Source organism: Notothenia coriiceps, unplaced genomic scaffold (assembly GCF_000735185.1).
Source record: "Notothenia coriiceps isolate Sejong01 unplaced genomic scaffold, NC01 NC01_scaffold00018493, whole genome shotgun sequence".
NCBI lineage: Eukaryota > Metazoa > Chordata > Actinopteri > Perciformes > Nototheniidae > Notothenia > Notothenia coriiceps.
In genome coordinates this window covers 65,192-80,694 of record NW_011351194.1, presented here as the reverse complement: position 1 = coordinate 80,694, position 15,503 = coordinate 65,192, and the positions used below count along the sequence as shown (strand labels likewise).

Below are 15,503 nucleotides of genomic sequence, written 5' to 3'. Positions count from 1 at the left end.
TCACACACACACACACACACACACACACACACACACACACACACACACACACACACACACACACACACACACACACACGCACGCGCATTCATCTACCTTTATGTTACCAATTACTGTATAGACCAGGTAAGATTCTACAATCACAATACTTTAGATTAGATACAGAGAGAGGTTTATTATGTTATGTTGTATGTATATATTTAGTGTTTTCATTATTGTGTTGATTGCTTTAAATGTCTGGATTAATAATCAGAATCCGAAAAGTAAATAAAGTTTCCATACAAATCGGAGTGAAAAGTGCAATATTGGCTTCTTCAAATGTAGTGAAGTAAACACAAGTAGCATACAATGGGAACGGCAAGTAAACTAGCAGTAACTCAAAATTAAACTTGAGAAAATGCTGAGTAACAACTCACCACTATAAACGCAACACAGTTTACATGTTCATGTAAACACTTTTATATAATAAAAGTGGATTTTAACAAACAGTCATCACAGTATGAACACAGTAAGTCATGTGATTCCATGTCACTGCTTCTCCAAAATGTGTCTTTATGCCAAAGAGAAACTTAAAACTAATATTTTCCGCCAGTGAACACACCTGCTAAATGCAGCCAAGTGACTCCAGCTCACATGGGACGTCTTCTCTTGGGTAAACAAAATACATCCAAAGCCAAAGTATCTGATCCAGCAGGGTGGAGAACCGCCTCAAAGTGTGCTCCTTCTAATTAAACAGTGGGATGTGTGAGATTTAAAGAGCAGTGGTCTTACCTTAGACACATGAGGAAGCTGGGTTGGCATGAGGACACTCGTCCCATGTTGGTGACAGTTGTGACGTCACAGCCTGTTGGACCGGTTCTCCTCTGGAATTACAAACATTTGAAATGAGTGAAGACCAAACCCTCCCCACCAGCTTCACTTGTACAAACAAACTCAGCCAGTGTTCAGGCTTCCTTTGTAAGATTATACAAACCTATTCTGTGGTAGCACTTTTCAAACTACATCTGCAGCATTTGCTACCATTCTTATAGCAAGACATGACATAGAATCAAGCACATCAGAAAGGTTTATACCATTTCTTGTAGGAAAAGCTAATCATTTCTTAAAATCACAATAGTTGTGTAGAAATAAGGAATACAAATAAATTACCTGTATGTTTTTGTAGTTGTTTTTAGAGGCAATGCAGATCTTATTCTGAATGATTATGTCTTTTTTTATTCATTCATTCAACCTTATCTTGTATATGTATATCTAAGGATGTATAGAATAGTTTATGACACACTATGAGGTAGTTGTAAAAGAGTTCAATATCAAATAAATTGTATTACAAATCGAAGAAGTAATGATTAATAATCAACTCATTATCATTAATTGTTATTTTATCATTTTTATTTTCAGAGTGGCAGTACTTTATTTCAAAATCCTCACTTTTTTATATTTAATGTGACAGTTGTGATGTCAAGGCCCTTTCACCTTTCAGCCAATCACATTCAATGTTATCTTATTTTCTATTTTTTCTGACTTTTTAATGTAAAAAAAACCATTCAGATTGAACTATTGTTACCAATGGAAATTAGACTTATATTTAACCTTTCTTTACCCTTTTCTAAGCTCTAAACATGTAGCCTACCATACAACTATTATGTGTTACATTTCCAGTTTTTCTTTTCATTAACACAGATTGTTATTATTTATCATCTATGATTCACTTTGTCAATATTAAACATCTACTTGATGGAAAAAAAGCTCCCATTTGGTGATCCTTTTACATTTTCTCTATCATGAAATGGACAATTTTGTGTTTCATAGAAATATGGATGACCATGAAATGTGGTACAGCCATTAATGCTTCTGAAATGATTCATGAAAACAACCTTTCATCCAGAGCCACCCTCGGGTTATCCAATGATGTGCAAATACAACTGCGTGCTACGTCAGTCTCTTGTTCCTTTGCAATCTTTTGTATGTTCTTAAAAATGCTCTGATGCACCTCCCTCGATGAGTCAACCGCTATTTACAACTCTTGTCTGTCTTGTGGATGTCACTTCGGAATGAAAACACAACTTTGTTTCTGTCCTTCAAACTAATGCACTTTCTCTCTTTGCTTTTAGCTCCCCTACAATTTCACCTCTTCATCTTTAACCTCAAATATCTTTCTATTAATAATGTCCCTAATTAGTTGACACTTGCAGAAGTTCTGATATTGTAGACTTTAATGGCACAAGTGAACGCTTCTGATTAATGTATCACATATTAACTACCTAGTACATGTATTTATGTATGTTATTGTATCACTCAAATGTCATCACTCAAATGATTAAGATAAATTAACTATGTAACTGACTTATTACATAGAAGGGTTAAACTGTCATTCCTGAGAACTTTAGAAAGATTAAATCTAATATACACACAGTTTTGTAGAAAATCAAGTTTTGAATCAAACCTTATGACAAATCTAACCTGAGTTTAAAGCTCATTCAAAATAGTCATAAGTATCTTCATCACATGATTGTGATCCAAATTAATTTTATTATGAAAAATTGGAATGTGCTAGGTTGATCCTGATTGGCCAAAAACCAGAGTGACATCACAGCTCGTCCTTAGATGTGTTGTTTGTCGGTACCTCTGCAGAATCATCAGCCTCCTAGAAGAGAGGAGGAGGAATGGGAGGGTGGTGAGTAGTTTTATATTAAGGGAGAACTATTTTAAGTAAGTGAAAAAATACAAACCTCATCAACAACGACTTCTCCTTCGTCGTCATCCTCATCTTCCTCATCATCACCTTCTTCCTCAGGCAACACTCCTCCATTATCCAGGAACTTAGACATTGTCTCCAGATCTCTGTTTCCACTGTAGTTGACCACCTGGGAGAAAAAGAAGAAACAACAAATAATCAAAAGCTCTTTACAGGAATAGCAATAACATGGTGTCTGTATGCAGAGTTTGTGAAGCTGGACATGTGTCAGTTTGTACCTCTTTGCCACCAGCTGGGAAGTATTTGAGTGTTGGGAATCCCTCAATGGAAAGAGACTCCACCTCGTTGGCTGTGGCGTCCATCTTGGCTATGATGAGGTCATCTTTGTCGGCGTACTTTTCGCCTAGCTCAACCCAAATAGGATCCAGGCTCTTACAGTGTCCACACCATGGAGCATCTACACACACACACACACACACACACACACACACACACACACACACACACACACACACACACACACACACACACACACACACACACACACACACACACACTACACACACACACTACACACACACACACACTACACACACACACACACACACGACACGAATAATAACGAATACTAATACTATACTAACTAACTACTNGAGGGACCAATGAGAACGTTGTCATTTGCCGTTGTTCAGCATCAAATCATTAATTAGCTAACAATTACTTTATTGTTCTATTAATACAAAGACATAATAATTATGTCTTTGTATTAATAGAACAATAAAGTAATTGTTAGCTAATTAATGATTTGATGCTGAACAACGGCAAATGACAACGTTCTCATTGGTCCCTCTTCTTTGGAGAAGACCAGGAAATTATGGATACACGGATCGTGTTCAAATCAATAGGCACGCAATGACTCTAAATAATAATGATCACGCCACCAAACACAGATTAAAACTAAAGTAATGTGCCTGTTTTGAAAATGTAAGAAGTAGAAAGTACAGGTATTTGTGTTAAAAATAAAAGTAAAAAGTCGTCAGAAAAATAAGCAGTGTAGTAAAGTACTTATACCAGAAAAATATACTTAAGCACAGTAACAAAGTATTTGTGCTCCACTACTTCCCACCTCTGCATCTAGCATAACACTGCCTGTGTGCAGTGTCTTCTTACACACAGGACAATAAAGCGCAGTATATGACCTGTGGACCTAAAACTGCGTACATGCTATTTGTAGATTAAGAATATGGCAGGTGGTGGATATATGCCTCCACCAATAACAATGAGTCAAGTTTTACATCATACTACAGAGAATCATGGGATCATGTTGCTGATTATTAAAACATAAGTGAGTGCAACAATTCATAACAAAAATATCCTTGAAAAGATTGCACAATTTGATCTGGACCTACACCACCCAACAAAAAACAAAGTGTTGTTTTATACCAGAATGATCTTACTTCCACTTAATGTCCACGTATCAAACATTAAACCAAGTCTTTTTATTGAGATGTGAAAATCCTCCTTAATCCACCTGTGGCTTTCCACTGACTCCTCCATGACCTTGACTCCCTGCGAGGGGATGCTGTAACCGGTTTTGCTTCATAGTTCAAAGAGAGATGATGATACTGTTTCCCGTATGAATTGAGTCTCTTGACAGCTAAATTGTATTGATGACAACTGAGCAAATTATTAATGGTTGCTGAGAGATACGCCTGAACCTTCAGGGAAAAACTTCGACCAAAATGAAGCTTGTAAGAACCCAAAACAGCCCAAATTCAAATAAAAGCCCTTCACCTCTCTCTGGCATGAATTTGTACCACTACACTTTTTTTTACAACAGACAAATGTCATCACATGATTGAAATCTGTGCGTTTAAATCCAGTAAAAAGGAAATGATGCAATATAAAGGTTTTACTGAACTAAACACCAGCAGTAAGCGTTATCTGCTGTTTCTGTTTGTTGCTAGCTTCCTGTTTGACTCGATGATCCGCTGATGGAACCCCCTTCGTATGAGGAGTCCCGCCTCCACCCTCCTGCTCTGAGCACAGCAGCATTCAACGTCACCCCTCCCCCCTCCTACAATGCCTCCCTCTATTACCCCCCAACACCTCCTCCCACTTATGGAGAAGCAGGTAAGATTACATCTCTAATTTCTCTCGTTCCTTATTTCTGTCACACTTCATCATGTGGCACAGAGAATACATCCACACTTAATGACCAAGCTAAATTAAAAAAATACGTCTTATTGTTTCCCTGTCTCGGTATGGCGTAAACCTGGGTATTTTTCACACATAAACTGATATTTCTGTTAACAGTTTGCAAGATGGATGAATCTGAAACTTCTATAACAGTATACAGTAGGTGATAACCGAGAGCATTAGGGGGTGGAAAGGTTTTTTTTAAGCTGACACTATCAACATTAAAAAGGGAAACACAAAGCAAAGATTTTTCTTTGCTTTTTCAGTTTTTGTTTTCAGAGAACCGAACAATTATGACAAATATATTTAATTGCAGCCCAATATTTACCGGCCCGCATGTTTACCAGAGTACAAAAAGATGAATGACAACAACTGCTGTGTGTTTGGCTGCATTAGCATTTAAAATGAGTGTCGCAGAGACATTTGGAAGCAGCTAAAAGTTGGATTGTTACCCTACTGGTGAGTTTAGACATGTATATGAGGGAGTCTTTGGTAAACTCTGTTTTGGCGGGAGCAAGCTGTTGTTTAATTATAATTCTTTATTATATTCTAGTTACAATCCAGCCAGATCCTTTTCCTGTCCTGACGCTGCCAAATCCTAGGAGGACAAGAAACACTGGAGTCATAACCCACCCAGTTACACAAAGTATGAGAGACACATTTTTACTTTTCTTCTTGAGTGTGGAGATACAATATTTAATATTACGGTTCTCCCTGACGTCCTCCCCTGTCCTCCCTTTATTCTCTGAATGCCAGTTGGTGTAACACGGTCTGTCGGCGGGAGACGTTCTCAGCCCGTCGTCGTGACGACCCAGCCGCTTCCTGTTCCCATCTCAGTGACACATCTGGGAGACGTGCCTGGTGTGGTGCGCTGCCCTCACTGCCACCACGTCGTCACCACTAAAGTCTCCTACCTGCCTGGGAGGACCGCCTGGTGCATGTGTTTCCTTTTCACCATGATGGGGTGAGACACAAACGCACACTTTCATGAGTATTCAGCAGCAAAATGCTAAACCAGCTTTAACACGTGACTGTGTGTCGTGTCCCTGCATGTTTGTTTGTGTTTCAGGTTAATCTGTGGCTGCTGTCTGATTCCATTAACTATAAAAAGCCTACAAGATGCACATCATTCCTGCCCACAGTGTGGAAACGAGCTGCACACGTACACAAGATGACACTGTCAGGATTAGTAAGGCACCTCTGTTAATACCACTCATAGAATATTTATCCCACAACAAGGATAAATAATATTCGTCTAGGAATGAAAACACCTCCCGACCTAAGCAGGGGAGAAAGAGTAGATTTGGGAGCAGAATAGACTCTTACGTCCCTGCCTTATCATCACATATGTGAGGTTTAAAAGGTATATACATAACTAAATGAAGATAGGGATGGACTGACGAGTGGCTTTGCTGTTTGAGAAGTTTCTATAGACCTTTTTATTAAAAATGTTTGGCTATGAAATGTTGACACAGCTTGAATCTACCGAAATTCAAACTCACCGCTGCTTTTCTCTATAAAGGACCATATTGCCATATTCAAACCCTCAGGAGGTCAGTATTTACGGAAGCACTGAGAGGCAAGTGAGAACAATAATTCCGTTGATATATGTGTTTGTGTTTTTTCTTCTGTTCTTCTCTGGTTTTTGTTGTTATTATTCTAATTTCCAACGCAAGAGGCATCACTACCCGATATTGTAAATGGGATGTTTTTTTGTCTAAACTCATAGTACAAATATTAAGTGTTGACATGGAACCTTTTACTATGAAAACATCACCTAGAGAAATTATCCTGGTGACATTTTTTAGTAAGTAAAATCTATCTAAATACAACGTTTTTTCTCCTGGCAAACTTTTGATGCAGGAAGAAATGGAACAGAGAAAGATCATCCTGGCAAAGCCTTTCCTCTTACGTCATAAACACAAGGGAGAAATGATTTTAGCCCAAACTTTAAAACGAATCACCAGATTTGTTTCCCTCTCTTGCCTCTCAGGGCTCCCATAATCATTACTTTGCGCCAAAATGTTTAATTTTCAGTTTCTAATATTGTCCTACTTTCAGATATATATATATTTTTTTTTTTTTGAGGGCACATCACACAATAATGTATTGTACGTAAAAAGTAGACAAGAACCCTTGTAAGAATGTATTTATGTTTTTCATATCACCATTTTAACACGTGTTTAGAAGTTTACAACTTTACAGAGTGCAGACAAAAGACTAGACGGAGGATATTAATGATGACAAAGAGGACGTCAGGTACAGACCATTTTTATATTTTATTTTAACATGTTTGATAAATGTATTTCCTTCATTTAAATACCAAAAGAACTACATATTTGTTATATGAGTTTGTTAAATGTAAATATAGCTTAAATTAATGTTTACTTTAGAGATGAAGGAGATGGCTTGTCCTGACTTGAAGGCCATGATTTGTTTTTTAAAAGCAAACAAAGCATATTAGAAAACACACATTTACTTAAAATGCTACAATATTGTTCTGCTTAATTGTTCTTCTAAAGGTCCTGCACATCTGAGATAAACCCACACAGACGATTGCCTTCAACATATAAGGCAGTAAAAACACAAAAGTATACACACTGTGTGGGTGCTCAGGGCCTTTAATCTTTTTGTCAAACATTAACACAGGACTGCAAACTACTGCAACTCAAAGTAATGACAGAACTTTTAATACACAAGACAATATCAAAGAATACTTTTTGGCTACTCTAAAAGAAAATGTTTACACCATTACAAGTTTACTCATAAAGACAGGTTCCTAATTTGTATTATTAGAAGCTGAGAAACACAAAAGCTTTTCAGTCGTGTATTAACTTTCGACAGAGCCTAGCTAGCTGTCTTGAAGATTGGAAAACCATCTCCTAAAGGCTGCCTCGTCTTAGTTTATCACTCAACCAATTTGTCCTTCGGTTATATTTGACTGAGATTTCTTAGGTTGATTCGTTTTTTGATCCTGAATGTGACTTATTTCTAAGACACATATAAGCATATGTCTGGTACACAAAAGATTTACGTTGTGCTTTTGGACGATTCTTTGTGGAGAATCTCAGTTTTACAGATCTGTCGATTAAATTGCCAAATCGATTTGTAAAAAGAGTCGTACAATTTATACTTTCATTTTTGTGCATGTTCTCTGAGCTATGTCTTTACCAGACACAAACTAATGAGAGTTAGCTGTCAATTTCCCCATGAAATCCTCTGCAAGAAAGTGAACCATGGAGTCATTTGTGGTACTGTGAACTATGACTCATAAAGACTTGATGTACAATCATATCCACTTGATGTGAATACCAGGTGCAGAAAACAAGTTTTAGATTGTGTGCTGCTTCTGCTGTTGAATCTATGCACTCTAATGCAGGACTGATCAACACACCTGCTTTACCTCTTGTAATGAGTTGTGCAGCTCTATTTATTGACCTTTCCAAAGCGTTTGATACCGTCGATCATCGCATTTTGAAGCAGAGGCTAGTCAGTATTGGCATATCCAGCCATGCAGTGGGGTGGTTTGTGAACTACCTCGCTGAAAGGTCCCAATGTGTTCACTTTGATGGGCTGTCTTCTGAGTGGTTGAACATTGCTAATGGTGTTCCTCAAGGTTCCGTTTTAGGGCCACTTTTATTCTCTATATATATCAACAGTTTAGGTGAAAGTGTGGATGATGCTACTTTACATTTTTATGCGGACGATACCGTGATGTACTGTGCAGGTCCCTCCATTCAGGAGGCGGTTGTTAAATTACAGGCTGTTTTTAACATTATTCAGACTCAGCTCCCTGAACTTAAACTTCTTTTAAATGTTGATAAAACCAAGGTAATGCTTTTTTCAAAAGCTAAAAAGACACCAGACACTGCTTTGGATATTGTTACTATGCAAGGACAAGTACTCAAAGTGGTTACCTGTTATAAATACCTTGGTATCTGGCTTAATGATTGTCTTTCTTTTAAACTTCAGGTCATTAATCTGCTTAAAAAGCTGAGGGTTAGACTAGGTTTCTTTTTCAGAAACAAGTCCTGTTTCTCATTTGAAGCCCGGAAAAGGCTAGTCACTGTGTACTTTTTACCTGTGCTGGACTATGGTGATTTGATCCATATGAATGCACCTGCCCATTGCCTGGAAAAGTTAGATGCCGCCTATCACAGTGCTCTGAGATTTGTTACTAACTGTAAAGCACTTACTCATCACTGGACCCTGTATGCCAAGGCAGGTCTGCCTTCACTAACTGTACGGAGGCTCAGTGATTGGTACATGTTCATTTACAAAGCCATGTTGGGTAAACTACCTTTTTATATCTGCTCTCTGAGGATCTCTCGACAAATTGAAAGTAATTATTGCCTGAGATCTCATTATGTTGTTTTATTAAATGTGCCAAGTGCTAGGACTGTCTTAGGGAAGAAAGCTTTTAGTTGTGCAGCTCCACTAACTTGGAACAGTCTTCAAACATGTTCAAAACTGAGGACTTTGGTTCCCCTGCATCATTTTAAAACTCGGCTGGGTGANAAATTACCGTAATCAATCTTTTTTTATAATTTTTTTTTTTTTAAATTTTCCATTTTAATTTTGTAATCATCTCGCGACCCCCACTTTGGGAACCCCTGCTCTAGAGCTGATTGTCACTTGATAAAATAAGATGTTGAATACTCCAGCTGGTGTTAAACGTACTTACATGTAACCTAAATGCTCCACTTTTGAACCTCATTAAGCTTAGTATTAAGTATCTAACTGTCTTTTTACCCGTATATATCTAAAAGTCCAAGTTTAGTGGATAGCTTTTAACTAAGAAGGTTTTCTTACGTACAGAACATGACGAAAACAGTGTTGTCAGGGTTAAAGCCCACTTTCTCCAGAGTCATCCCCACCAGCTCCTTCACCGGCTGTGTGTCCCATCCTTCAGGTATCGGCTCACTCTGCATCTTTGGCTGTTTACATCAACACAAACACATTTAAATCACAACACTGTTTCCTTCAGTGTTCATGTATCACACACCAGGTGAGGTTGAAAGTTACCTTAGCCTTGCCGTCTAGGTAGGACTGGCAGAACGTTTTTATGGTCTGTTCATCCAGAGTGTCAGAAGGCAGGTGATAGGTCACATGGTCTGTAAGGTTGACCATCCGTATTAGAGGAGCCTCAAACTCCCGAACACGGAAGTACTCCATCAGCCTGCCGTTACGAGGCTCATCCACGTTCACCCACACAAACAACATCTGAATAAAAACACACGCAGAGGTGAAGTACTCCATCTTCTCATGTGCTGATGTTAATAATGTGTTTGGTTTCTACCTTTAACCTGAATGCTTCTGCGGCGCTGGTAAAAGCAGAGTGGATCTCTTTAAAGTCAGCAGAGCTCGTGTTGACGAACAGGAGGGCATGGTTTAACACAGGTGAGGTTAGTATCTGAGTGGATGTCTGCAAGAGAGAGAATAGCATAAATACATCAGCATTAACAATATATGGTTATGTGGTTTTTCATAACAAATGAATGAATACAACGCCACAAAATGTCTACTTTTTATTTTAATTTGTATCTTGTTTTTTAATGTTATTCCTATCAAGTTACATTACACTTCTTATATATGCAAAATAACACTACTTGGTTACCAACACCAAAAATATCTTGTTTGTTTGTTGGTTTTTAAGTGGAATACAATGTGCAAAAATATCAAATTATTAAAATAAATCAAAATTTCGATTTAAAAAATGACAGTCTTTGTTATTTTGGAATTACCCATTATTATTTTTTTAAATATACTTTTCATCCTATTGTATTGTTCCAATCTCACGGATGGGTTGTATTTTTAGGATGCAGTTCAAACAACAAAATCCACAAAATAAAGTGAAAGGTCTGGCCCTATGTACAGGAAAAAACTTCAGATTTTCAACCTAAATAGATAGTTGAACCTGCAGACCAACATTTTAAAAAATAACATAGGACCGTCAATGAATAAATATAATGCAGTAACACACAACAGAGAGTTTAAATAAAAAATAAAAAGCCTAGAGAACATTTCCAGACCCACAAAGTGGGTTCCAAAGTGTGAAAATGATGCCAGGCGTCTAATACTCTACCTGTCCGGTGTACTCAGTGGCTGGCTCCATCTGGTAGACGGTGATAAAAACGATCAGCATCTCTTTAGATGTCTCAGGCATCATTTTGTAAGCCTGGATGAGCTTAGACTGCAGCAGACACACACAACCACAAACACACACACAACCACAAACACACACACACACACACACACACACACACACACACACACACACACACACACACACACACACACACACACACACACACACACACACACACACACATGGGTAAGAATGCAATGAAAGGAAAACAGAGAGAGACCTATGCAGCTGTATTTCAGGGGTTAGTGTCTAGGTTGTGTTTAAAGTACCTTTTTGAACAGCAGTACAACATCATGTGTGAGACCATATTTGCTGATAACGTCATTGTTCTGTGTCACAGCAAAGTTAATGTCAGGAAGGTCGGTCGCTGCCGCGTAAAACATCTGGACGTACTCGCTGTTCAGCTCCTTACACACACATTCAAAACACACACTTTGTTAGTCAGACAGTTGGATAACAGTCATGACTCAAATGGGAAGCTGGTAAATCAAAGCGATGTTTTTTACTTTGAAGAATCCAACCACCGTCAGCTCCTCTGAGGCCTCTGATTGGCTAAGATCAGCAATGAGGTCATCAGCAGACCCAGAGCGCCTCTTCAGCCAGGTCAAGATAGAGGCCGAGCTCTGAGGAACTTTGTCACAATCACAAATCATTTTAAGGTTAATATGAAATAGCAATGCCTAGAGCCAGTTACTATGGCCAAACAAACAAAGAAAAGAGATATGACTGCAGGTGAAAAAACATAGAATAAAAGTGGTACTGTACAGGCACATTATCATAAGAAGAAATCACTGCAATCACAACCCTGTTAGTTACTAATTAACCCTTGCTTATCTTATACAGGCTTAGCTAATATCAATGTATCTACACTCAGTATTAAGGACATTATTTGGACGTACCAGGACAGAGTACAGGGTTGAGTTTATCTCCAGAAATGTAAAGCAGGATTGTGGCGAAGCCCGTCACGTTGAGTTCTTTGGCCAGCTCTTTCTCCTTTGCCACATCCACTACAGCCAGTTTGACCTCTGACCCCTTCAGCTCTGCAGCAGCACCTTCAAACGCTGCTGAGATACGATGGCCTTCTCCAGACAGAGGAGCGTCTACACACACAGGAACAGAGACACAGAAGAAATATTGATGGCAAATATTGCACTTTTTACTTGCTCATAAAACTAAGAATAAGACATAAATGCATCGATAATTTAATGATATAACATTAAGTTGAATCTGTAATAGGCTACTCTGCAAAATTATTTATTTAAATGTTGGTACTTCGAGTATATCTTGATACAAATACTTTAATATTTTTGAATGGAGGATTTTTTCACTGAGATAAAGATACTTATAATGAAATATCTGCTCATTCCACCACTGACACAGTAAGAGTAAAATGCCATGATATACTGCAGTTTTGACCTTGAGTGTTGCCCGAAGACAGTTACAAAACATTTAGTGGGTCTCATTTTAATGCTAACAGCCTTTATAAACATATAGGTCAAGATCAAGCTGCGTGAGTCTTTGTGTGGGACTTACAGAAGTGCACCAGCAGCTGTTTATACTTCTTCAGTGCCCTGTTGAAATTCCCTTTCTTCAGCTGTAGAACGCCATCCTCCTTCAGGGATGATTTGTCTGCCTGTCGGTTGGGTTGTTCGTCAGCGGCGACAAATGCACAGAGACAGAAGGCCGTCAGCCCGAGCAGCAGCAACAGTTTCCTCATGGCGCTTCACCTACAGACTGACACACTGGACACTGGAGACAATCTTTACAGGGAAGGTAAGAAGGGAGTGGTGGAATAAATTGTGTGTGTGTGTGTGTGTGTGTGTGTGTGTGTGTGTGTGTGTGTGTGTGTGTGTGTGTGTGTGTGTGTGTGTGTGTGTGTGTGTGTGTGTGTGTGTGTCAGTGCTGAGCTGGTAGATGTGAATGCTATTGTTATCTGCCGACTAGACCCACCACCAGTCTGTAGCTGATTAACTTTCCTATCTGAGCCCTGCTGTATCCCTGCAATTGGCTGATTTTCATATCAAGTGTATCACTAATATCTAGATGCCCTTCGCCTAACCCTGTTAGCCTCGGCAAGGTCAGAATGGAAGCACACACACTCACCATACACACACACATCATGCAAAAATCACCACAAATTATACAACTGATATAACAACTTAACAGCTTTGGAGTTTTAACTGAGACCATTTTTTATTTCCTTATCAACATGATAGGATCATACGTAATAAAATAACAATTAAAAAAAAGAAGTTGTCAGGGTTACTGAGCATGACACATCATTTGTTTGTTTGTAGCCTTTATTTAACCAGGTGAAAGCCCCTTGAGATCAAAAGATCTCTTTTTCAAGGGTGACCTGCAGGACATTAGTTACACATGTAACATAAAAACAACAGAACAACAATAAGGATGACATAAAACATAATAATAATAATAATAATAATAGATTTAATTTGTTAGCGCTTTTACAGGTGCTCAAAGACGCTTTACAGATAATAGTGAAGAGAAAAGAAAAGAGAAGAAAGGAACAACAAATAAATATATAGTTAAAGTTAAAGTCAATTGATACTCCGAAATTGGAGGAAAGACTCATTCCTCACATCTGAGTCACTACAAGGCATAGCAAATTCCTGAGGGTGCATTACTCAAAAATGTCAAAACAAATCAAAAAACCCTTAAATTGACAACAGGTTGCATTGCTCCACTAAGGCGACGTTATCATGAAACAATAAAAGCAATTGTTTTGAGTAGAAATCTATCCAATTAACGTTAAGCAGAACAGAATGGTTTGTATGGAGCCTGATTCGTGCAGCTTTTAGTTTACTAAGGTGGAAACATTGCTATAGCAGGGCTCCCAAAAGGGGGTCGAGANGGAGCCTCGTTGCAGAGTAATTATACAGATGGCTAGTCCGCCCCTGAAAATGTCTATGCAAACGTTATTATTAATAATAAAAAAACATTTTAAATTATATTATAATTTAAAATGTTTTTTTATTATTAATAATAACGTTTGCATAGACATTTTCAGGGGCGGACTAGCCATCTGTATAATTACTCTGCAACGAGGCTCCCCCTTTGCAAACCACTAGCGGAGTGTTTCACGACTCCTAATGAAGGGTTAGGTTTTTTTATATCTGCAGAAAGGGTACTGTGCATGTTAAACTGCTTTCTAACATATTTGCCAGAATAACTTTTAGATAATGTAGGTTTAAAAATAATCACTTGACCCCTTGAAGTAATTTGATCTTGGAATCATCGAATCCATGCCTACAGGGTCACACTGCTTTTTATCATCTGCTGTTTTTTGTTGTTTTCTTTAAGCTGATCTAACTTGACACTTCCTAAAAATGTCTTTATAATAATTAAATGTGTGTTTCAGATCTTCCCTACAGTCCTGAGTCCCACGCTCTGTTTCCACTGTGGGAGGAGTTGGCCGAGGCCTTGAAGGAGCGAGAGGACGTGGTCGTCGCTCGCATCGATGCCTCAGCCAATGACATCCACATGTCAATGCAGGGCGCCTACCCATCCCTCTGCCTGTTCCCTGCTCTACATGCTGAACGGGTGAGTCAATTATATATTTTTGTGTAATTTCTTATGAATCGTATCAATATTTTATTGGATCAAACAGCAGCAGTTCACATTGTCATTTTTAGTTATATCGGGCCTGGATTATCTCTTTGTAATTGTTTTTTTCTAGCAGCCACACTCCCTTTTCTCAATAAATATGTGCTTGTAAGTTTGTGGATGTTGAATGTTGTCGCCCAAAAATAAGTTTGTCCCAATTCAAAAATATTTCTGTGCCAAATATAATCACCAACTCTGTTTCAATATATAAATTGGAAGATTTGACAGTACACATGTGTGACCTTGTTTTCACAAAAGACGAACATCCTGTTTAGTGTGTAAATGAGGAGGGATATGCAGTATATTGTAATATTTCGCTACCTCTGCATAAAAAGGCACTTAAATTAAAATGACTTATGAACGATATGGGATTGTATGTGTTATCTCTGCTCTGTGGGGAAAACATGACATATACTGTATGTACAAATGTTCAGTGTATGATGTCTGTTTTTACTGTCAGGTGGTGGTTTACAACGGTAAGAGGAAGGTAAAGGACCTGCTGAAGTTTTTAGATAAAGAGATGGAGAAAGCCAAAAAAGACAGAGTGAAGGTAAAATATCACCCCAAAAACACCAGCAACATCACTGCAGTTGTTTGTGCGGCTGTGAGTTTAAGAAAATACCTTTTTTCTTTTTTAATCCAAGTTAAAAATAAACTTATTTTCTTTGTGTTTCCAGGAGGATGAAGACAGGAGGAAGTACATTGAGGCTGCAAAAGCTGAAGAGGCAAAACAAGCCAACCAAACCAAAGACGAGCTTTAATACAGAAACAAAGAGTGTGTGTGTGTGTGTGTGTGCGTGCGTGCGTGTGTGTGTGTGTGTGTGTGTGTGTGTGTGT

General features: G+C 38.3%; 3 protein-coding genes across 3 annotated transcripts in view; 1 reads left to right on the top strand and 2 right to left on the bottom strand.

Moving 5' to 3' along the window:
* LOC104951087 (BTB/POZ domain-containing protein kctd15) overlaps nt 1-15,503 on the bottom strand; it is a 292,312-nt gene that overhangs the window by 215,309 nt on the left and 61,500 nt on the right. The gene's annotated exons all lie outside the window — the stretch shown is intronic.
* Nucleotides 2,143-12,875, bottom strand: LOC104951082 (protein disulfide-isomerase). Its single transcript, XM_010777722.1, has 11 exons — nt 12,576-12,875; nt 11,942-12,142; nt 11,549-11,673; nt 11,312-11,449; nt 10,980-11,087; nt 10,194-10,319; nt 9,920-10,117; nt 9,707-9,831; nt 2,974-3,172; nt 2,730-2,864; nt 2,143-2,644 (listed from the first exon to the last, which is right to left on the bottom strand). Exons 1-11 carry the CDS (start codon nt 12,757-12,759, stop codon nt 2,588-2,590), a joined length of 1,596 nt encoding a protein of 531 aa, XP_010776024.1. The 5' UTR covers nt 12,760-12,875; the 3' UTR covers nt 2,143-2,587.
* LOC104951075 (lipopolysaccharide-induced tumor necrosis factor-alpha factor homolog) lies at nt 4,676-6,768 on the top strand. Its single transcript, XM_010777716.1, has 4 exons — nt 4,676-4,828; nt 5,448-5,540; nt 5,651-5,858; nt 5,964-6,768. The coding sequence occupies exons 1-4, from the start codon at nt 4,690-4,692 to the stop codon at nt 6,067-6,069; spliced, it is 546 nt and encodes a 181-aa protein (XP_010776018.1). The 5' UTR covers nt 4,676-4,689; the 3' UTR covers nt 6,070-6,768.